Source organism: Heterodontus francisci, chromosome 20 (genome assembly GCF_036365525.1).
Source record: "Heterodontus francisci isolate sHetFra1 chromosome 20, sHetFra1.hap1, whole genome shotgun sequence".
NCBI lineage: Eukaryota > Metazoa > Chordata > Chondrichthyes > Heterodontiformes > Heterodontidae > Heterodontus > Heterodontus francisci.
The window spans coordinates 48,539,009-48,563,443 of NC_090390.1; the positions used below are offsets into that span (position 1 = coordinate 48,539,009).

Sequence of the window (24,435 nt, forward strand, 5' to 3'; positions counted from 1 at the left end):
GCAGCCAGACTTCTCCATGCTCCTTGACAAAATTAGTGGGCTCTCTGACAGGCCTATCAATGTACTAAGCATTTCATTGCGCATATGCCACCCCATTGAAAGCCTCCTCCGGGTCCTCTGCAGCAGAACGCGCGTGCAACCTCACCCTCCAAGAAGCTGGCACATACGCTACCCTTTCCCTCTGTACCGGCTGCTCAGTGATTCAACATGTGCTGACCCTGCCTCTATGCTACCCTCTAAAGTTTACGCAGTACAATATCTGAGCTAATGGCTCCAAGTGTCAGATGATCCTCATCCTGTTTTCCGTCAAAGCCTTCAGCTCCCTGCACCACTGGGTGGCTGGCAGTTCTTGTGTATTTGAAGGCATAAATTTTTTTTTAATTCATTCATGGGATGTGGGCGCCACTGGCCAGGCCAGCATTTATTGCCCATCCCTAATTGCCCTTGAGAAGGTGGTGGTGAGCTGCCTTCTTGAACCGCTGCAGCCCATTTGGGGTAGGTATACCCACAGTGCTGTTAGGAAGGGAGTTCCAGGATTTTGACCCAGCGACAGTGAAGGAACGGCGATATAGTTCCAAATCAGGATGGTGTGTGACCTGGAGGGGAACTTGCAGGTGGTGGTGTTCCCATGTATTTGCTGCCCTTGTCCTTCTTGTTGGTAGAAGTCGTGGCTTTGGAAGGTGTTGTCTAAGGAGCCTTGGGGCACTGCTGCAGTGCATCTTGTAGATGGTACACACTGCTGCCACTGTGCGTCGGTGGTGGAGGGAGTGAATGTTTGTAGATGGGGTGCCAATCAAGCGGGCTGCTTTGTCCTGGATGGTGTCGAGCTTCTTGAGTGTTGTTGGAACTGCACCCATCCAGGCAAGTGCCTTGTAGATGGTGGACAGGCTTTGGGGAGTCAGGAGGTGAGTTACTCACCTCAGGATTCCTAGCCTCTGACCTGCTCTTGTAGCCACAGTATTGAAATGGCTACTCCAGTTCAGTTTATGGTCAATGGTAGCCCCTAGGATGTTGATATTGGGGGATACAGCGATGGTAATGCCGTTGAAGTCAAGGGGAGATGGTTAGATTCTCTCTTGTTGGAGATGGTCATTGCCTGGCACTTGTGTGGCGCGAATGTTACTTGCCACTTATCAGCCCAAGCCTGGATATTGTCCAGGTCTTGCTGCATTTCTACACGGACTGCTTCAGTATCTGAGGAGTCACGAATGGTGCTGAACATTGTGCAATCATCAGCGAGCATCCCCACTTCTGACCTTATGATTGAAGGAAGGTCATTGATGAAGCAGCTGAAGATGGTTGGGCCTAGGACATGACCCTGAAGAACACCTGCAGTGATGTTCTGGAGTTCAGATGATTGACCTCCAACAACCACAACCACCTTCCTTTGTGCTAGGTATGACTCCAGCCAGCGGAGGGTTTTCCCCCTGATTCCCATTGACCTCAGTTTTGCTAGGGCTCCTTGATGCACAATGGTGGGTTTAGGTTTGAGAGAAGGGGAGAGGAAGCAAGAAGTGCATGGTTACAATATCTGCAGATTGTCCATCATAATAGATTGATGAGGGTGAAGCAAGATTTGAAAAGGTGCATTAGACAGGAAAATACCAGCATTGTCAATGGTTTTAGTGATACTGCTGGCCACGGCGTCAGCGGTGGTCGCTCCAATTATTCGCAGCACCAGCTCTTCCACGGGCTGAGCACGTACAGCCATACCTGCTCCCCCACCTCAGATTAGGAGCTTCTGCTGTCAATTATGGGCCACCTTGTCCTGCAAAAGCCAGGAAGTGTGTCAGGGTGTGCCATGTCCTTTCGTGATGTGCCTGCCATAGTTGAATAGTGAGTAGTGCTATGCATGTGAGGGTAAGGAAGCATGTGAACGTAAGGTTTGAGTCATAGAGTGTTGGTAGGTGAGTGAAGGGGTTGTGGAAAGTGGAGCAGTGTGTAAGGCTAGTGGTGCAGCTGGTAGATTATGGCATGTAAGGATGCATTCACTGATCTTAACCACTCGTGTGAGGTCACTAAACGTCTTTCGGCACTGCATCCAGGTTCACAGGGCTAGATCGCTGCCACTGACTGCTACGACTACCTTTTTCCCACAACTTCTCAGCACTTATCCAGAGGACCTTCTGGCCCTCGGAGGGAAGACAATCTCTCTCCTCCTGTCCACCTCCTGCAACAAGGCCTCCAACGTGGCATTCAAGAACCTTGGGGCACACTCTCAGGCCTGTTGCACCATTTCGGTTGCTTCCTCCAGGTCTTACACTCTTCTTCAAGCAGTTTCAGCCACTGCTGCAGTCAGAATGCGCCTCGCCTTTGAGATGTGCAGTCTGGCTTTCAGTAGTCCAGGTTAGCTTGAAGAGGTACGAGCCGTGCACAAATCTGCGCCCCATGTTAAGGCATGCAGTCACTCAGCAAAGCATTCAGTACTAGGCTGTATGCCAGAATCATTATAATTAGCAGGCAGCAAAAAGTTTGCATGCTGCTTGCATCCCTTTGAATGGGCGTGGAATAATTACGCATTGCGATCCACATGCCCAATTTCAGAGATATCCAATATAGCGCTCAAAAGATTTGCTCGTGTTAAAATTTGAAGTTCTTGCTGATTGAAACTAATAAAATAAAATTACTGTATAAAACAATGATAAAGTACATTCTGTAACTTAATAATAACAGTAATACTCTGACAGTGCTTGCTGATGGGTCAGCTACTGTTGCTCTAACATCCCACATTTCCACAGGCAGTTGAGAACATTAGCATAACTACTGTATTTAGAAAAAGCAAATTATATGCCTACATCTTGAAACTGGTCTGTGCTAGATAAACAACTGAATTAAATATTAGTGTTGGGATTTATGAGGAGCAGCATTGAGACCAACTACTAACAGAAGCAGATTTACTGAAATATATTGAGTTACTTATTAATACAAACTTTATTATTTTCATGCCTTGTCAAGTAAACTCACCAGAAACCAGAATGTGAAACCATTTTAACTACAGACTCTGCAAAGCTGACATGAGGTACAGCAAATACAAGATAATGCAATTGGGCATAACACAATAAAAGATATTGCATTCTCAATGCATTATTGTTGGCAATTATCAGAATCTCTACAACTTAATTTCAAAAACACAATCACCTGCAAACCATAACATTTTCTCTCCTTTTTTTAAATTTCAAACACTATTACATTAAAGCAATAACTTGCATCCCTGCTATAATGACATCAGCCTCCGTTATTGCTTTGCTACATATCATAAATACTTCTCATCGACAAGTCAGGCTAATTCAGATTAATTTTATTGTTTTTTTGCAGCTATATACATATAGTGTGCAATTACCTTTGTCATTTCATTATCAAAGCAGAAAATTATCATTGAGTTAATTTGTGAAGTCTAGAACACCCAAGCCCAAAAAAGAATTTCTGGCCAGAAGCTCAAAGGAAACGTTATTGATTGTAAAGATTAGACAAACATTTTAGCACTGCATTCGATGCCTGACAACCACATACTTTACACAATATTGGAATTCGATCAGTACAGCAACTTTCTAATGGCACTGAATATCATCAATCATCTTTTGTATTGTAGTACAAGGACAGTTACACCCATAGGGTGAAAAATGTGAAACAATATAAAAGCAAAGTGAAATAATATCCCTTTGTGTGAAAAGGCATCACTTATTTTAAATTCACTTGCATTTTTGAACTCTCTTGATTCGTACCTTCATGATTTTTTTCCCCAACAATGAACATTACTGTATTTCCTGAGGATGAGAACTATCTTCCCTCCTATGTCTCTTGCCTCTTACCACAAAGCTATGGGGCAAAATCCATGTTTTCAGTTCATTGCCATCAAATAGTAAATGAATATGAAGTAATAGGATTGAAGGCGAAAGTCTGAAAAAACAAAGATTTTATCTAACATTCAGCATGGATTCGGCATCTTTAATCATATGTAAAAAGTAGCTTCACTCTCACAAAACATGCTGTAGTTTATTTTGATACAATAGTTACAGTGATCAGCAATTTTGTCATAGCTAGACATGCAAGGGAGAGGCCAAGATATTCAATTCAAATACAAGCATTCAAGAATGGTCCAAATTATGTTTGATTGAGATTCTTTTTGACCCTAGCCGACAGTTTTTTTTGAAAATCTGCTTCATCCCAGTCATTTTCAGTAATGTGGTTTAAAACAGAATGGTTTGTATGAACCCTTCAGAAAGCAATAATAAAGCCGTGGATTTTGAAGAAAAGGAGGAGTGGCTATATAAAAATATATGGCTTAGTGCAGTAGTTACGACTGTTAGTTATGTTCTGTTTGCTCAAGGAGATAGTCAAGTTTAATAACTACTATAAAACCTGTGCTGTATCATTGCTACTCCACACATTCTTTTACTGTTTATTTGTTTGTCAGTTAAAGCATAAATCATTGTTTAATGTTATGTTACTCCGCCTCCTTCTTAGGTCAATGTAATAGATTTTAAACATAGGAGCAGCTGACTGGCGAGTGTGGCAGTCAGCGGGAGCTCACGACATCTAGAGGATGAGCCTCATCCCCATGCTACTGGTGAGCTGCATGCACCAAAGCAAGTGTTCTGCTGCAGCTCACCGGCATCAGGCCAGTACAATATAGGGCAGCGTGGATGTTGGGTCAGCCCCCAGGTAGATCTCAAAAGGTGAGGGTAAACTTGGGCCAGCAGCGAACTCGCAATATTTTTGGAGAGCCAGGAGGACAACGGTGCTCTCCCTAGCTTCACAAAAATATCACCGAAAAATGTTTCTGGGCTGTTTTTGGAACACTGGTTAGGTTAGTCAATGCCAGAACACATGGGCAAAGTGTTGTGCACGATATGCCCTTGTGTCCTTTAAAATTGCAATGGGGTCCTAACTGCATCATAGTACCCCGATTTGTATAATCAAGAGACTTACTGTCTGAAAAATGGGGGGTTAGGTTTTAGAAACAATAATCAGGTAAAAATATCAACAGACATTTGGAGAGGTTTGAGTTAATTAAGGAGAGGCAGCACAGATTTGTGAAAGGCAGATCATGCTTGATGAATCTAATTGAATTTTTTGATGAAGTAACAGAGAAGGTTGATGAAGGGAATGCAGTGGATTTTGTCTATTTGGATTTTAAGAAAGCATTTGACCAAGTACCACATAAAAGGCTGGTTAACAAAATTGAGGCTCGTGGAATAGGAGGCTCAGTGTCAGCTTGGATAAAAGAAATTGGCTTAAGAAAACAGCGAGTGTGGTAATGGTTATTTTTCAGACTGGAGGATGGTAGATAGTGGTGTTCCCCAAAATTCAGTGCTAGGACCACTGCTTTTTTTGATATTTATAAATGACTTGAATATTGGAAGAGAGTGTAACATTTCAAATTTGCTGATGATACCAAACCTGATGGTGTGGCAAACAGTGAGGATGATACAAAGCAACTGCAACAGGACATAGATAGGCTAGCAGAATGGACAGACAAGTGGCAAATGGAATTTAATACAGAGAAGTGTGAAATGATGCATTTTGGCAGAAGGCCATATAGACTTAGTGGCACAGTTCTAAAGAGTGTGCAGGGACAGAGGGACCAGGGGGTGCATATGCATAGAATTTGAAGGTGGCAGGACATATTGAGAAAGCAGTTAGCAAAGGATATGGGATTTGGGGCTTCATAAATAGGTACTGAGTACAAAAGCAGAGCAATTATGTTGAACCTTTATAAAGCTCTGGTTAAGCCACAACTAGCATATTGCATCCAGTTTTGGTAACTACACTTTAGGAAAGATAAAAGAGCCCTTGAAGGGGTGCAGAGGAGATTTTCCAGAATAGTTCCAGGGATGGAGGGTTTTAGCTACAAGGTGTGGCTGGAGAAGCTGGGGTTGATCTCCTTAGAGCAAAGGAGGTCGCAGGGAGATTTGAGAGAGGTGTACAAGATTATGAAAGGTTTGGATAGGGTCGACAAAGAAAAATGTTCCCATTAGTTGATGGTGCAAGAACTAGGGGACACAGATTAAAGGTTTTGGGCAAGAGATGTGGGGTGGGGTGGGAGGGATGTGAAGAAGAACTTTTTTAACACAGTGAGTGGTAATGACTTGGAACTTGTTGTCTACGAGGGTGGTGGAAGCACAGACAATGATTTCAAAAGGAAATCGGATGGGCGCCGGAAGGAAATAAACTTGCAGGGCTACGGGGACACAGGTGGAGAATGGGACTCATTGGATTACTCTACAGAGATCTGGTACATACTTGATTGGCCGAATGGCCTGCTTCTGCCCAATAAATGACTCTATAACTCATCCAAGGGAAGATCTCTTTAAAAATGGCTACAGTCAAAGCAACAATGTTAATGGGACCCATAAATTCCAATTTGGTCAGTTAAAATTGCCGCAAGGAATGCACGTGATAAAACTACTAATACAAAACAAAACTAACGATCCATTGGCACAATCCAAATTTACCAACTATCTGGAGAAGCAAAAGCAATCTCTGGGACAGAAGGATTGAGGGCTCACCTCTGGGAATAGTCAATGATGCTGAATTCAAAAAATAATCTAGAATAATAGAATTCAAAAATCAAAAATGTATCAGGGTTACTTATCTGTGTTTACCCTTCTAACAATGGATTTAATGACATGTAGCTTTCTTTGGAATATAACTTCAAAAATAATAAATTTGCCTTGCATGCAGCTACTTCACAATAATATTCATAAAATACCACTGTGTAGCTGTTGTCTCACTTTTGTGCAGATTCTCTGGTCACTGACACTGCATTCACCACCTTTGTGATACACTTACCTGATCCTCTGTACATTTCTGGATCATCTTCACTTAGCATAATACCCTTCCATTACAGTGCTCACAAGAACTTACATGACACCATTATTGAATTAAGATTTTCACTATTCTTTGGCCTCCTTGTCTCAAGAGACAATGGGTAAGCGCCTGGAGGTGGTCAGTGGTTTGTGGAGCAGCGCCTGGAGTGGCTAGAAAGGCCAATTCTAGAGTGACAGACTCTTCCACAGGTGCTGCAGATAAAATTGGTTGTCGGGGCTGTTACACAGTTGGCTCTCTCCTTGCGCTTCTGTCTTTTTTCCTGCCAACTGCTAAGTCTCTTCGACTCGCCACACTTTAGCCCCGCCTTTATGGTTGCCCGCCAGCTCTGGCGATCGCTGGCAACTGAATCCCACGACTTGTGATCAATGTCACAGGACTTCATGTCGCGTTTGCCGACGTCTTTAAAGCGGAGACATGAACGGCCGATGGGTCTGGTACCAGTGACGAGCTTGCTGTACAATGTGTCCTTGGGGATCCTGCCATCTTCCATGCGGCTGACATGGCCAAGCCATCTCAGGCGCCGCTGGCTTAGTAGGGTGTATATGCTGGGGATGTTGGCCGCCTCGAGGACTTCTGTGTTGGAGATACGGTCCTGCCACCTGATGCCAAGGATTCTCCGGAGGCAGCGAAGATGGAATGAATTGAGACGTCGCTCTTGGCTGACGTATGTTGGCCAGGCCTCGCTGCCGTAGAGCAAGGTACTGAGGACACAGGCTTGATACACTCGGACTTTTGTGTTCCCACACTCTGTTGGCCAGTCTGGACATAGCAGAGGAAGCATTTCCCATGCGCTTTTTTAATTCTGCATTGAGAGACAGGTTACTGGTGATAGTTGAGCCTAGGTAGGTGAACTCTTGAACCACTTCCAGAGTGTGATCGCCAATATTGATAGATGGGGCATTTCTGACGTCCTGTCCCATGATGTTCGTTTTCTTGAGGCTGATGGTTAGGCCAAATTCATTGCAGGCAGCCGCAAACCTGTCGATGAGTCTCTGCAGACACTCTTCAGTGTGAGATGTTAATGCAGCATCGTCAGCAAAGAGGAGTTCCCTGATCAGGACTTTTCGTACTTTGGTCTTCGCTTTTAGACGGGCAAGCTTGAACAACCTGCCACCTGATCTTGAGTGGAGGAAAATTCCTTCTTCTGAGGACTTGAATGCATGTGAGAGCAGCAGGGAGAAGAAGATCCCAAACAGTGTCGGTGCGAGAACACAGCCCTGTTTCACGCCACTCAGGATTGGAAAGGCCGCTATGCTGGATTGTGCCTTTCATATTGTCATGGAATGAAATGATGATACTTAGTAGCTTTGGTGGGCATCCAATCTTTTCTAGTAGTCTGAAGAGACCACTTCTGCTGACGAGGTCAAAGGATTTGGTGAGATCAATGAATTACAGAGCATTCTTTAATATAGCTGCACACTCCACAGCTGAATTAACAAACGTCCCAATATTAATACAGGCTAAATGGCTTGTTAGTTGCTTAACAAGTATTATTGTAGATGATTGGCTGTTCGTTGTTGGTTGCCACTAACAAGAGTTCATACTCAGAACTTGTATGTTTCAAAAGAATGTGCTTCCAGAATTTCAATAATGGCTGTGATTAAGACAAAAAAAAGACATTTCTCCCATTGCTCATAACATTAAAAAACTTAGTCATCGGTTCTGATTTACTTTCGTCTATTGAAACCTCTTCCTTACAAACTTGAGAAAAGTAATTTTATATCTATTAATAGTAGACTGTGAGGCACAAATGGCACTAATACTAGTTTGTAAATAATGTGAATAAGCTACAGTAGAATTATTTTTCAAAGTATTTTTGCTGAGGTTTCATTTAATTAGTAAACAATGATAGCACCAGTAAAACTAGATAAAAGGCATCAGAAATCCATTAATATAGATTCATTAACTCAGGATACTACAGCAGGGCAGAAATTGCCTCTTTTTCCTTGCGAGTAACAAACTGATCATAAAAATGTGAAAATTCAAAATTCTGAAATATGTTCTTCCTGACAATAAATGTTTGACTGTGGTAATGAAAGATTTGCAGCCAATCATGATATACCCATAAATGATGCTTTAATGTTGAAACAGTTAACATACCACTGTGGTATGCAAGGGTACCAAAGTTCAAAAATCCAGATGTGGAATGCACAACTTTGAGGTAAACAGCTCAATTAAAATTGAGACAATTCCAATTTGTTTCATGCTATACATGAAATTATTGACCTGTTGCTTGCCAGTGTGGTCCTCTCTCACTTAGAGTGTATGTGAGTTTCATTTTGGTCCCAAATATTATTCAAAATATATAATGGGCCTGTCACTAAATTTCCTCAGTTTCTTCAGCACATGTGCAGTTCACGAAGTTTAACATGACCTGACTATTAAACTGCTTTGTATTTGTTACAACTCTATTTCAAGGCAGGCTGCTTAGTTTCAGTGGGCAGAATCTTGTGAACCTAGTCCCTGCTGGAACAGCAGCACCATTTTCGGGTTGGGAACCTGTCTGACTAATCTGCGTGCCTTGTGTTTGCTCCTTCCCAGAGCAATGTAATTATCATCTCGCCTCCAGGATCCCCGACTAATCAGGGAGGGCGGGTGGGATGTCAGCAGTGACTGCAGCATACAATCCAGTGGGAAGCAGCAAAGACTTGTCGCATAATTGGTAGACGTGGAAAGGCTGCCCTCCCCCACCCATTTCACACACTCATTCCTGGAGGTGATGACTGACACAGTGATGACATGGAGAGAAGTCCTCTTCCCTAATGACAGCAGGAGGAAGCCAACTAGCATCACCAAGAAAGTGTGGCTGCAAGTCACAGAAGCTGTCAGTAACCAAAGTGTGGCACTGAGGACCTGAATCCAGTGCCGCAAAAGGTTTAATGATCTCACAAGGTCTGGTAAGGTGAGTGTCCTGCAACTCTCTTCTGACAGCCTTCACTCTTTCACCTCGCGAGCATTCTACGGCACAACACTCTTCTGACCAATACACCTTGCTGTCACTCACATTCCTTTCTTTCCAGCCTCGTCCTCAAATCTGCATCTCAACAGACAGCACTCGCACTCCCCCTCTTCCTATTGCCCCCTCGCTTCCATTCCTCACAGTCACCCTCCATAAAATGTCTACCTTTCATGCGCAGCAATCATTTCACTTCTCACACTTCTAACCCTCTGACTTTTCTCATTGCAGAAGACAGCCCATAACTCCAGGGAGAGGCAAAGAACTGGAGGTGGTGTGGCAGCCATGCACCTGATCGCAATGAAGGAGAAGGAAGGCCTGGTGATCGGCAGTGTGGCAACTTTACAGGCCATTACCGAAGGAGAGATAGGGGTTGCCCAGAGACCTGGGGCAGAATCTTCAACTGAGGTCAGAGCCTGGATCAGAAGCAGACAGTCCAGTAATTTGGGGCCGCCCTCTGCCATTAAATAAGTTCAAGGCTCATCCGATTGTGGCCTTAACTCCATTTTCCTGCCTGCCCCTTCATAACCCTTGACTCCCTTGTAGATCAAAAATCTGTCTAGCCTTGAATATATTCAATGACACAGCCTCCACTGCTCTCTGGGGAAGAGAATACCGAAGCTTAATGACCCTCTGAAAGAAGAAATTTCTCATCATCTCTATCTTAAATGGGAGACCCCTTATTTTGAAACTATGTCCCTAGCTCTATATTTCTCAATGAGGGGAAACATCTTCTCAGCATCTACCCCTCAAGCACCATCAGAATCTTATATGTTTCAATAAGATCACCTCTCGTTCTTCCAAACTCCAATGAGTATTGGTCCAACCTTCCCTCATAAGACAATCCCTTCATCCCAGGAATCAGTCCGTTGAACCTTCTCTGAACTGCTTCCAATGCAAGTATATCCCTTCTTAAGTAAGGGGATCAAAACTGTACACAATATTTTAGGTGCGGCCTCATCTATGCCCTGTACAGTTGTAGCAAGACTTCCCTACTTCGATACTCTTTCCCCTTTGCAATAAAGGCCAACATTCCATTTGCTTTCCTGATTACTTGCTGTGTGCTAACATTTTGTTATTCATGTACAAGGACACCCGGATCCCTCTGTACTGCAGTATTCTGCAGTCTCTCTCCATGCAAATAATATTCTGCTTTTCTATTCTCCCTTCCAAAATGGGCAATCTCACATTTTCCCACATTATACTCCATCTGCCAAATTTTTGCCCACTCACTTATCCTATCTATATCTCTTTGCAGACACTTGTGTCCTCCACACAATTTGCTTTCCTACTTATCTATGTATCATCCGCAAATTTGACGACAAACACTCGGTCCCTTCATCCAAGTCATTAATAGATTTTAAATACTTGCGGCCCCAGCGCTGATCCCGGTGACACTCCACTAGTTAGAGTTTGCCAACCTAAAAATACCTCATTTATCCCGACTCTGCTTCCTGTTAGTTAGCCAATCCTCTATCCATGCTAATATATTACCCCCAACACCATGAGCTCTTCCTTGCGTAGTAACCTTTTATATGGCACCTTATCAAATGCCTTTTGGAAATCCAAATACACGACATCTACTAGCTCCCCTTTATCCACCCTGCTTGTTACAATCTCAAAGAACTCTAATAAATTTGTCAAACACAATTTTCCTTTCATAAAACCATTTTGACTTTGCCTGATTGCATTGATTCTCTAAATGTCCTGCTACTACTTCCTTAATAATGGATTCTAGCATTTTCCCAATGACAGATGTGAGGCTAACAGGCCTATAGCTTCCTGCTTTCTGTCTCCTTCCTTTGTTGCATAGAGGTGTTGCATTTGCGGTTTTCCAATCTGCTGGCACCTTTCCAGAAACTAGGAAATTTTGGAAGATTACAACCAATGCATCCACTATCTCTGCAGCCACTTCTTTTAAGACCCTAGGATGCAGGCCATCAGGTTCGGGGCCTTTAGTTCCATTAGTTTTCCTAGTACATTTTCTCTAGTGAAAGTGAGTGTTTTAAGTTCCGCACTCCTTTTTGCCTCTTGATTTTCTGCTATTCTTCGGATGCCTTTTGTGCCTTCTACTGTGAAGACATATAAAATACTTGTTCAAAGTCTCTGCCATTTCCTGGCTTCCCATTAATTCCCCAGTCTCATCCTCTAAGGGACCAACACTTACTTTAGCTTCTCACTTCCTTTATATATACTTGTAGAAGTTTTTACTGTCTGTTTTTATTTATATTTCTTGCTAGTTTACTCTCCTACTCGAATTTCTCTTTTTTTTTTACTCATCCTCAGTTAGTTTCTAAAATTTTCCCAATCTTCTGGCCCACCACAAATTTTGCAGCATTGTATTCCTTTTCTTTCAATTTGTTACCATGCTTAACTTCCTTAATTCACCATGGATGGTGCATCCTTCTAAGAGTCTTCCTTTGAGGCTGGGCCGGGTCAGATCAGCTGCCCACCGGCAAGCCTACACCAGCAAAGATACACAAACCTCAGTGGGTCCAGCATCACGGATAGAACGGGTGGCACATGTGGGAAGCACATCGCATGTGAGCAGAAGCCAGTGCTGGAGACAGGGACAGCAGTGGAAAGTCCCCATTGAAGGGTGCAGGATAATCCAAGCTCTGCTCAGCTGGACACAGATGCTGAGCCTTGGGGGGTCATACACTAAACAGAAACTTGTGGAAAAGCAATGGTAATTGTGTGTGCTTGTGTCAGAATTTTCAGGGGCAGTGCGCAACCTTGCACAAAAAAATGTAGGAGTCCATAGGAACAGAGGAACAGGAGTAAGCCATTCAGCCCGTCGAGCCTGCTCTGCATTCAATGTATCATGGCTAATCATCTATCTCAACGCCACTTTCCCACGCTATCCCCATATTCCTTGACGTGATTAGTATCCAGATATCCATCGATTTCTGTCTTGACCATGCTCAATGATTGAGCTTCCACAGCCCTCTGGGGTAGAGAATTCCAAAGATTCACCATCCTCTGAGTGAACAAATTCCTTCTCATTCCAGTCTTAAATGGACTACCCCTTATTCTAAGATTAAATTCCTTGGTTCTAGACTCACCAGCCAGGGGAAACATGCTATCTACATCCACCCTGTCACGCCCTGTAAGAATTTTATAAGTTTCAATGAGATCACTGCTCATTCTTCAAAACTCTAGAGAACATAGGCCCAGTTTACTCAATCTCTCCTCATAAGACAATCCTGCCATCCCATGGATTCATCTGGTGAACCTCCTTTGCACTCCCTCTATGGCAAGTATATCCTTCCTTAGATGAGAAGACCAAAACTGTACAAGTGCGGTTTCATTAAGGCTCTATACAGTTGCAGCAAGACTTCTTTACTCCTGTACTCAAAACCCTTTGCGATGAAGGCCAAAATACCATTTGCTTTCCTAACTGCTTGCTGCAGCTGCATGCTAGCTGTTAGTAACTCAGGAATAAGAACACCCAAGTCCCTTTGGACATCAACACTTGTCAAGCTTTCACCATTTAAGAAATACTCCACCTTTCAGCTTTTTTCTACCAAAGTGGAGAACTTCACACTTACTAACATTATATTCCATCAGCCATGTTCTTGCCCATTCACTTAGCCTGTCCAAGTCCCCTTGAAGCCTCCATGCATCCTCCTCACAAATTACATTCCCACCTAGTTTTGTGCCATCAGTAAATTTCGAAATATTACATTTGGTCCCCACATCCAAATCATTTATATAGATTGTGAACAGCTGTGGCCCCAGCACTGATCCATGTGCAGTAACAACACCCCACTAGCAACAGCCTACCATCCTGAGAATAGCCCGTTTATTCCGACTCTCTGCTTTCTGTCTTGTCCATACCAGTATATTACCACCAATCCCACGTGCTTTAATTTTGTTTACTAACCTCCTGTGTGGGACCTTATCAAAAGCCTTCTGAAAATCCAAATACACCACATCCACTGGTTCTCCTTCATCTATGCTACAACTAACATCCTCAAAAAACTCCAACAGGTTTGTCAAACATGATTTTCCTTTCATAAATCCATGTTGACTCTGCCCAATCAAATCATTATTTTCCAAGTGTCTAGTTATCACATCCTTTATAATAGATTCTAACATTTCCCTACTACTGATGCCAAACTAACAGGTGTGTAGTTCCCAGTTTTCTCTCTCCCTCCTTTCTTAAATAGTGGGGTAACATTTGCTACTTTCCAGTCTGCAGGAACCTTTCCAGAATCTACAGAATTTTGAAAGATAACCACCAAAGCATCCATTATCTCTATAGCAACCTCCTTCAACACTCTGGGATGTAGCTCATCTGGTCCTGGGGATTTATCAACCTTCAATCCATCAAATTTTTTGAGTACTACCTCTTGATTAATACTAATTTCCTTCAGTTCTTCATTTCACAAGTCTCTTGATTCCCTAGTATTTCTAGGAGATTTTCTGTATCTTCCTCTGGGAAGACAGACACAAAGTAATTGTTTAGTTTCTCCGCTATTTCCCTATTCTCATGATAAATTTTCCTGTCTCCCCCTGTAATGGACCCACATTTGTCCTTGCTAATCTTTTCCTCTTCACATACCTAAAAAAAACTTTTACAGTCCGCTTTTAAGTTTCTTGCTAGCTGGCATTCATATTTTCCTTTCCCTTTCTTTATCAGTTTCTTGGTCGTCCTTTGCTGGATTTGAAATTTCTCCCAATCCTCGGGCTTACTACTTTTTATGGCAAACTATGATCTAATGCAATCTTTAACTTCTACTGTTAGCCACAGTTGATTAATCTTTCCTGTTGGATTTTTGTGTCTTGGAGGAATGTATATTTGTAGTAGACCATGTAATACTTCTTTAAATACTAGCCATTGCCTATGTACTGACAAATCTTTTAGTGTATTTTCCCAATCCACCATAGCCAACTTGCCCCTCATACCTTCATAGTTTCTTTTGTTCATGTTTAAGACCCTAGTTCCAGAATGAACTATATCACTTTTAAAATTAATGTAAAATTTATCACATTATGGTCACTATTCCCCAAAGGCTCTTTTACAGCAAGGTTATTAATTAGCCCTTTCTCATTGCAGAATACTAAATCTAAAATAGCCTGATCCCTAGTTGGTCTTCAACATACTGCTCCAGAAACCCATCTCGTACATACTCCAGAAATCCATCCTCCACAGCATTAGCGCAGATTAGGTTTACCCAATCTATATGTAAATTGAACTCACCCTTTATTACTGTATTGTCCATGCCACATGCAGCTCTGATTTCCTGATTTATACCCTGCCCAACAGTACCACTACAGTTTGGTGGCCTATAAACACCTCCCACCAATGTTTGCTGCCCTTTGCTGTTTCTCAGTTCCACCCAAATTGATTCTCCATCTTGATCCTTCAATCTAAGATCCTCTCTCACTAATCTACTGATCTCGTTCCTTATTAAGTGCGCTACCCCACCTCCTTTTCATTTTTGCCTATCCTTCCTAAATGACGAATATCCTTGAACATTCAGTTCCCAGTCTTGGTTACCCTGTAACTATGTCTTTGTAGTCCATCTCAGTATGAGTGCCATGATGTCTCATGCATCTGTGCTGATGACCACCTTCATTGGAAGAGTGGCCACCTGCATTGAGAATCAGACGCGGCAGGCTACTAGGTGCATGCTAGTCCACACCAACTTCCTGCACTCTATAGCTGCCAGTTTACACAATATTGATCAAATCCTTCCCTTGATGGCTGAAGGTCACAGTCATTTGCAGCCAAGTGCTGTCCTGCTCTTGGCTAGCAGAGAATTGCAGTTGGGCTCTGAGAGGGAAGATGCAGAAAGGGCTCATGGCAGTGGGGGTTCTTCTCAAGGTGCTCCTATTTCTCATTCCTTGCCCTCCCCACCCCCGTCTAACAGTGCCACACAAGCTACCTCCTGGCCCGATAAACAAGTCTGCCCCTGCACAGGTGCAGGTGGGGAAATCTTTGGCGGGGCCCACACAGGCTCCAAAACCCAGAGGACAGCTGTCACACGCATCTCATCTTTTAGGGCAGGGGAATGAGAAGCCTGCCTCCAGCTCAGCTTAAACCACAGGATTAGCACTATATAGAAGTAATAGAAAGTGTATGAGGAAAAATTCTTAGTTGCATGAAGGAATTCACTTGGATGCTTAGTACATTGCTTTTGTTCTCTTGATGCTCTTTATTTGAATGAAAGAATGAGTTTACATGAACTACTCATTCTCATGGCCTCTAATTTGCTGGATCCACCATTGGTTAGCTTCATTCCTGTGAACAGACTGGGCCGCCTTGATAAGGAGGCAAGGCTGTGAATGTGATGGTTGACTGGGTGACTGTAGGAAGGAGGTTTGGTTGGGGGTGAGGTGGTGGTTTACACAGGGGTCATGATGGGAAGCTTGCAATGCTATAAGCACACTTCTCAAATAAGCATGCCTGGGTGAGGCCATAGTGGGCTTCTCTGGCAGACAGGTCGACAGATGCAGGCACCAATGGCATATAAGGATGCTACTCCTCCACAAAGGATGCTGGGTGCGCTCCATCATCCTCTAGTATCAGCTCTAGTCCTCTTCGGAGCACTATGTTGTGCAGGGCACAGCAGACCACAATAATCCTGGAGACCATTCCTCGGGCATACTGAAGGACACCTCCAGATTTGTCAAGGCAGCAGAACCTCATCTTGAGCAAGCCAATGACCTTACCTCTCCTGTGCCCCTGCGGTAGAGTTCCTCACCGGGTCAGGTCTTGAGTGGGTATCCCTTGCTCCCAGGAGCCAACTGCTGAGGCTGTCTGGTAAAGAGAAGAGCTGAGGAACTTGAGATTGCCGAAGAATGGAAGAGTCACAGAATCTCCCTGGATACCTGGCACAGACTTGCATTATATTCTTGCAGTGGTCACATACCAGGTGCAAATTAAGGTAGTGTCAACCCTTCCAATTAACAAATACAAATACACCTGGTTGGTCCGATGGCACCTTGACAGCCATACGAGTGCTGTATATGACCCTCTGTACCTGTGGAAACCCTGTCAGGGCAGCAAAACCGACAGCCCTCTGGGTTTGACTGGTCACATCAATCTTAAAGTTAATATGGTTAGAAGCCGTCGCAAACAAGGCATCAGCGACCTGGTTGATGCAGTTGTGGGCTGCAGACTATGAGATCCTACAGATGTTATCAGCAGATCCCTGAAAGGACCCACATGTGAAGAAATTGACGGCTGTGACGACCTTGCAATTAGCGGCCACCTGCTCCTCTTGGGCAGAAGTCTGCTTCCAGAAGGGTGCAAATGGTTGCGACCACTTTCCATGAGAGATTAAGCGGCACAGTGGCGCAGTGGTTAGCACCGCAACCTCACAGCTCCAGGGACCCGGGTTCGATTCCAGGTACTGCCTGTGTGGAGTTTGCAAGTTCTCCCTGTGTCTGCGTGGGTTTTCTCCGGGTGCTCCGGTTTCCTCCCACAAGCCAAAAGACTTGCAGGTTGATAGGTAAATTGGCCATTATAAATTGTCACTAGTATAGGTAGGTGGTAGGGAAATATAGGGACAGGTGGGGATGTTTGGTAGGAATATGGGATTAGTGTAGGATTAGTATAAATGGGTGGTTGATGTTCGGCGCAGACTCGGTGGGCCGAAGGGCCTGTTTCAGTGCTGTATCTCTAATCTAATCTAAGCCTTCTGAGGCACTGTTGTTCAAAGGTCAAGGAAGCTGACCCTGTGCTAAGGGCATCGCCTCCTCGAGGTGCAGTCCAAGCCCATCTCTTCGTTCTATGCAGCAGCATGTGGCCGTACAGAAGGCAGCTGCTGCTGGAGTTGTTACTCCTATCACTGTGGCTTCTGAGCTGGAGCAAGCTGCACCTCTTCCGCAGAGGTCCAAGCAACTGCAGAATATGTAGCCCCCCATTACAGGAAAGTCTCACAGACAATAAGGTGAGATTACCCTCAGTGGAATCCAAGGCTCTTGAAAGTAATTGCATAAAGTTGCTGTTTGCAGTGCACTTCCCTTCTCCAACCTGGTGAGGTGTAGTCACAGCGTGGAACCCATGCGCTGTTGGGAAAGAAGGAGTCCTGAACTCAGAACCTACCCCAGGGAAAACCGCAAGAGCGTGGGATGATGTCAGGATCCCGGTATGATGTCAATTTCAGGGGATTCAACTCCACGCACGCACCAAAACCCACTCCCACATGACTGTGAAAAATCCTCTCTGTGCAGCCCTTTCACTGGAATTTCATATCGGATGGTAATGAAGAATAAGTGAAGGGATGCCAGAGTGATCAGATGGCACCAGAACCTTCCATGATAGTGATGGTCAGTGGCAGTCAAGTCACGATTGCCCACAAGGTGTACACCTCTGGCTCCTTCCAAGCTGCTACAGGAGAAATCTGCAATATTTGCCAATTGTTGTGCACAAATGTGTCAAAGAGATGACGCATTGTTCAGTAGGGCCAACACTTTCATTTCCTTTCACTTTCAGCAGCAACAGAGCATAGCATGGCTACCCAATTTTGTCGCACTGTTGGATTTTATAAACCTCAAAGGGGATATTGATGGCACCCAAAAGTCATCTAGGCCCTAGGCACAATGCCATTGCTTTATGAGCAGAAAGTAGTGCCACTCCATCAAAATATAGTGGTCTGGTTACAAGAAAAAAATGCATCATTCAGGCAGCATTCATCATATTTGTATTTTAAAATAATCATAAGTGTCAGGTTTATGTGAAGGTGAATGCAGGGTGCAAAACTGGATCCTTGAAGACCAAGTTCATCCGCTTCTGCCTTGGTTAATGATATCCTCACAGACAAAAATAGGGCACTAATAAAGCAAGGACCATCTAGATATTCTTACTTTTTAGCATTCCACTCCACATCTTGAAGCAACATTAAAAGAGGCCAATGTCATATTATGGCAGATCCAATGATTTCGTCATTTTTAGCATCACTATTGTTAATCTCCAATGCTGCTTTTTATATGGTTACTACAGTCCTCTAAATTCTTACAGCAGGCTAACTACAGTCCTCTCACCTACATGTAAACGCCACAGGCAGTCTACTATGTGACCAGGAGCTCAACATGAACAGAAAATGTATTCAAATCAGAATATCTAGGAAAACTGTGTGTGCATCAAGTCTGGGGGATCTCCCACAGCATAGTGAAAACCCTCAGTTTTCACAATAGCGAATAACTGAAAGTTCTACCCTCCAGCATGATCATATATACATAAGAAACTGAGTGGTTAATTATAGGGGAAGAATATAATAAAAGACTAAATAATATAAGTGTAATATAGCACTGTGTAAAATATAACAAGTGATTCACACCATAACTGCAAAGTATATGATCGTATACTAACACAGTGATGTAAAGCCTATACAGAGATTTCACTTTTGTCAAAGCTGTGGTGATACTTTTCTCATTCCTTAAGATTGCAATTACTAACCTGAAAAGGTGTAAAATACATTTTTTATAACATCTGTTTGTACAACTCAGGAAACCTGTTTTGAGTTATGATTTAATAAATTACTACTTTCCCTTGTTTTTTGCAAATGTTCATAGCAGAACCACCAAACAAGGAGGAACAGACCATTCGCCCTTCCACCAGCACTACCTCAAATGTGGTGTACACTTCCACTCCGCCTAATTTGAAAAGAACAATTTTCTGTATACCACATTTAACATAAAGAGGTCCAAGAAGCTTCAGAGACAAAAATGGACACAAGACAAAGCACGAGATATTAGGAGGGGTGAACAAAAGCTTGGCCAAAGAGGTAGGTTTTTAAGGAGAAGAGGAAGGTGGGGAGGCAGAGAGGTTCAGGGAAGGTATTCCAAAGTGTGGACCTAGACAGGTGAAGGCATGGCCACCTACAGTACAGCAAAGAAAAGGAGGGATTCACAAGTGGCCAAAGTCAGAAGAACAGAATTTGTAGGGTTAGGTAAGGTTACAGAGATGGAGAAGAGTGAGGCCATGAAGGGATTTAAACAGGAGGGTGAGAAATTTTAAATTGGAAGCTTTGGAGATCAATAAGTGATTAATTTCAAAATTTGCATAACATCACTGGTCAGTCAATTTTTTAAAAAAGCACTCATTATAGCTTTTATTCATGTGAGGTAAACAGATTCACCATTTATCCTGCCCATCAATGTAACCCTTTGCTCAGATAACTTACTAAAGGTGCAACTTGCCCATCTACACCACTGTAAATGTGATTTAAATATGTATAGCCATTAATTGACATGTACAGCAGCAACAATCTTAAGTCTTACAAGGACATACTTGCTAACCGCACTTAATGTATAATTATTAAAATTTTACCTTCTCACAAATACTATATAATCCACAATTCATCTGCAGCATGTGCTATTTACATCTAATAAGTTATTTTGTGGAAACTAAAGATCATGCCCCAAGCAGCATTGGAATAGAAGAGAGGAAAGAAAGCCATAGATTCATCAAATGCAGAAATAATGTGACAGATTTATCATGATTCATTATGATTCAAACAGTAAGAGTTAAAACATCTTAGAAATAAATACATTTAAAATGGTGATGCAACTTTATATAAAGGGTCATAAATATTAGTTTTACTGAGTAAATGCTATTTCATCATGTGCTCTCTCTCACTCTCCATTCTTTATGCATTAATAGAAAAGACAGCGTCCTTTAGGACAGTGACCTGATTCTGTTTAAATGATTTTGATACATGAGGGCATCCAGGTATCTCTCCTCTGTTGCTACATAAGCAGAAAAGTAACAGTTCTCCCTTCCTCATCAGTATCCTAGTACAGCTTAGGTTAACTAATATCTGAAAAGTACAGAACCTGAGTGACTTGATTTCTGCTTGACCATGGAAGATGATGTTATTCTACTGTGAACTCTAATTATTTTTGTTTTTTTGGGGGGAGGGGGGAGTTGGAGGTGAGCGAAAAGCAGTAAAACTCAACATATGGAAGAATAGTGCTTCATCTTATTAATCTCTATTCAACAGAAGATAGATTTGTGATGGGGAAAGGTCCACTGATGCCTGTTACCAGCCATGACAGCGCTACAGAGATTTACACTGCAGCATCAATCTTGTCAACTAGATACCAAACAGTGACTGCTGGACACTAGGGAAAAGCACAATACTGCTATATATGTGAACTCATTTGTAATGTTGTTGCTTTTTTGATTCATACTTGTATGTCAGGATATTTTCATTGGAACTCACTTTTTGATGAAGTCTCGCTGCCATGTTAGCCATGTGAAGCAGTTTCTGCTGTAAAAGTATAAAGAAGAAGCCTGTTAGTAACAGATAAGAGATGCAGCATGCACCTATATAAGCAGTTGAGAACAAGCCTGTCAGTTGTACTATTTATTTCACGTATGATAGTGATTTGGTTTGTGATTACACAAATTGGCCATTATGACTCTTCATTTTTGAGTATGAATTGTCTGAACAGAAAAGGAAACTTGTTACTAGCAAACAGGAATCTCTGGGTTCCACAGGTCAACTATCATCTGTAATGGGTTGCAAGCAACAGATGAGATGAGGAGAGTTACGGTTATCATGCAGTCTAAACTACTTTGATGCTCGGGAAAAGTGTATTAGTAACAGCTCAAAACCTAGTGTAGATTACTGACAAACATCTGAGACAAGGCTTCCTACACTGCAATAAACCATTTCAAACTGCAGTGAATGTTCTTTCTCATTTCAATCTTTGGTCTAAACAGTCTCATTCGAGCCCTTGAATAAAAAGGCAACAATAAAGTAATTATTCATGCAACTTAAAGGAATCTGTCACTTTAAACCAGTCAATGTCAATCTTTCATTTTTAAGAGAACTCTACAAGGTAACATGAAACTAAAATTTAAGAAATCTTTAACTTTGCACCATACATGCAACAAAAACAAAATCAGGAACTATTGCATCTGTAATGATTTTATCAGGACTAAATTTAGGAAAAGGGGGGTCTCTGGACAATCCACTGATGACTTGGCTGTCCATATTATAAGACAGTTAATCTAATAACACAATTTTTTTTTGGATATATTTCAATCACCTGCCCCTTTCCAAATCTTTGATAGGCCAAGAAAAATATTTTTCTGGAAATATGTTTTTTCAAATTTCGGCATAATTTCTTTTTACAATTAATGGAAACAAAAGCACACTGCTGCTTTTCCACTGCAAAACATAATACAACTACTGTATCATAATTAAATCATTACATTTGGTTAGCAAATAAAAAAAAGCTGTGAAGTGAAAGAACACTTCTACAATTTCAGCATCGAGTTGTTTTAAGCAACCAGAAGCACTATGGCATTCACCTTGTAATTTCAAATAAATACTTATCATGTTACTGATTAAGGTTATTGTAAACTACATCTTTGTGTAAAATTGTATTAAAAAACGTACATTAAATTTTTGTAAAATGAAAAATTGGAAACCACTGAGTCAATCTGTTTTAATTGGGTTCCTATGGAATTGCCATACAACTACATTTTTCAATATACAGTCCCAAAGGTCCCATGCACACTTGTAAAATATAGTTCAAATAGCCTGAATTGTTTTTACATTGGAACATTCACAGGCAGATCAATTACTCCATATACCAGCTTAACTATTAGTGGCAGGAGATGTTACCATACCAAATCATAATCTTTAACTGATCTATGTCACATTCATTCACTAGGGAAATATCGCACTTAAGACACATACTATAAACGTCTGTTTAAAACTACCTTCAAATTCTATGACTTTCCTATTCCAATACAGTTAGCCTTAGTCTTGGCTAAGAATCATTCCTGTGAGAGAAAAGAAATCAAACCCTAATACTTTCCAAGCCATTTCGCTTCTCATATCGATTTCAAGGATAAACAGAATCAATCATTAATAATTACATTAAGAGATGACCTGCAGGTTAATCATATTCCCTGTGACTCCAACTATGGAATTAACAACAGACCTCCTAGGCTATATTACCAATTGCTGAGAAACAATTTTTGATAATTGTCAGGAATTGATGCTCGCAATTTGATTTAAAAACAGCAAGTTTAGGGGATTTACAGTTACCGTAACATATAATGTAATCTTAGCAACATGTAATTTCAGTCGACTTTACAGAAGTTTTACTTTAAAATTCTATAATTAGTGCATATTACTCATTAGAAAAATACAAAGTAATATTTTCAGTTGAGTGTAGTATATGTCAGAAGTTGGAGGGGTGGGTGGGTTGGAATTTATTTTTGAAGGATATACTGATCCAGCTTCTAACAGTATAGACATGTTGATTCTTCTTTGCACTTACCTGTTATCATATTTGACAATTGCCATTTTACTGTTGCTATAAAAAAACTCTCAAAACATTACTATAAAATTAGTAATGCAATCGATTACTATAAAAAATCAACTTGTATGTATAGTCTAAAGAAGATATTCTAACATAGGTTCTTCAACTCATTGTCTGATGCTCTCCATATGAGGTACTATGCACTACAGTTCAATTTATGAGTCAGGTACACCATCCAATATTTTCATATCAATCAGCCATGCTTCTTTTATACAAGTAGATTTTTTTCACAACTGCACCAGATGGAATTTGCTTCACAGTACTGTTCCAATCATGTAGCAATAATTGTCTATCTGCTTCCATTCACTTTGAATATGGCTGCACACTGCAACCAGTTTACCAATCATTTTTCTTTGCCCTATCGATCTGAAACTTATGTGTAATGCTTTTGAAGTGTGACTGATGCCATAATCTACATTTATTCACAGGTTTCTCTCAAAATTTGGCATATGCTTAGTTTTTCTTGCTGCTTCAAGTGAATTGCTCATTAACAAGGCCAAACAAACATTTTGACTCACAAAACAATGGATCAGATTTTGCTTCCAGCAGCAAAAGAACGGGTGGCAGCTGATTCACAACACTTGCACTTATCCAGACGATGACATTTTGTACTGGAACTTACTGCAGTTAGAAAGCCATTTCAACACAGCATTCTCTACAGGCATTCTGGGACATGTGTGAACAGGGCAAGAAACTGTGTCTCCTTAACCAATCGGATTGAAGAATCAGTAATGAGCTGCAGAGTCTGAACCAGGAAGTTTAAGTTTTACCATTTAATTCAATGTCAAATCAGGTCAAGAAAGCAAAATAAAGAGATGGAAAGAAAGATGGGATTAAGAGAGACAAAAAAGACAAAGCGCAAAGGGGAAAAAAACTCTTACTTTTTTTAAGATAATTAAAACCTGAAGGAATGAGACTGCACACTTATAAACATAATTTTTCAGTGCCAGAGATGTTGCTTGGCAGTAATTAAGACTTAACACACTGTTTTTAAAAAAAATCTATTTACACTGGAAGGAACACGCATAACTTTTTTTTGGCAAGCTTAGTGGGTATGTCTCACGCAAGTACAACTTCAAACTGTTCCATGTATTTCAATGTTGAGTCTCAGCGAGATACTGTTAGAGCGTAGCTTCTGGGAGGAGCAGGACAACATGGATAGTAACTTCCTGACTTCCACATATAACTGCGCATGTGCAATTGCCGTAAGTTGCTCTCCAGTTTGCTACTTAATGGTGAGCACTGACTGTGAATTGTATATTAATTGTGTTAATTGTATGCAGGTGGAGGGCATTAATTGGGGTTTCACGAGCACATATGAAGAGACACGTATAGAAAGTGGTGTTTTT

The 24,435-nt window shown here is 41.8% G+C and overlaps 1 protein-coding gene across 2 annotated transcripts in view; it reads right to left on the reverse strand.

Annotated features, from left to right (window-relative positions):
* Nucleotides 1-24,435, reverse strand: part of mgmt (O-6-methylguanine-DNA methyltransferase) — a 449,047-nt gene that overhangs the window by 390,903 nt on the left and 33,709 nt on the right. For both annotated transcript variants that reach the window (XM_068052718.1, XM_068052719.1), the window contains exon 2: nt 20,968-21,015. In XM_068052718.1, coding sequence (XP_067908819.1) covers nt 20,968-21,000 — 33 coding nt within the window. In that variant the 5' untranslated portion in view covers nt 21,001-21,015. The remainder of the gene's footprint in view (nt 1-20,967; nt 21,016-24,435) is intronic.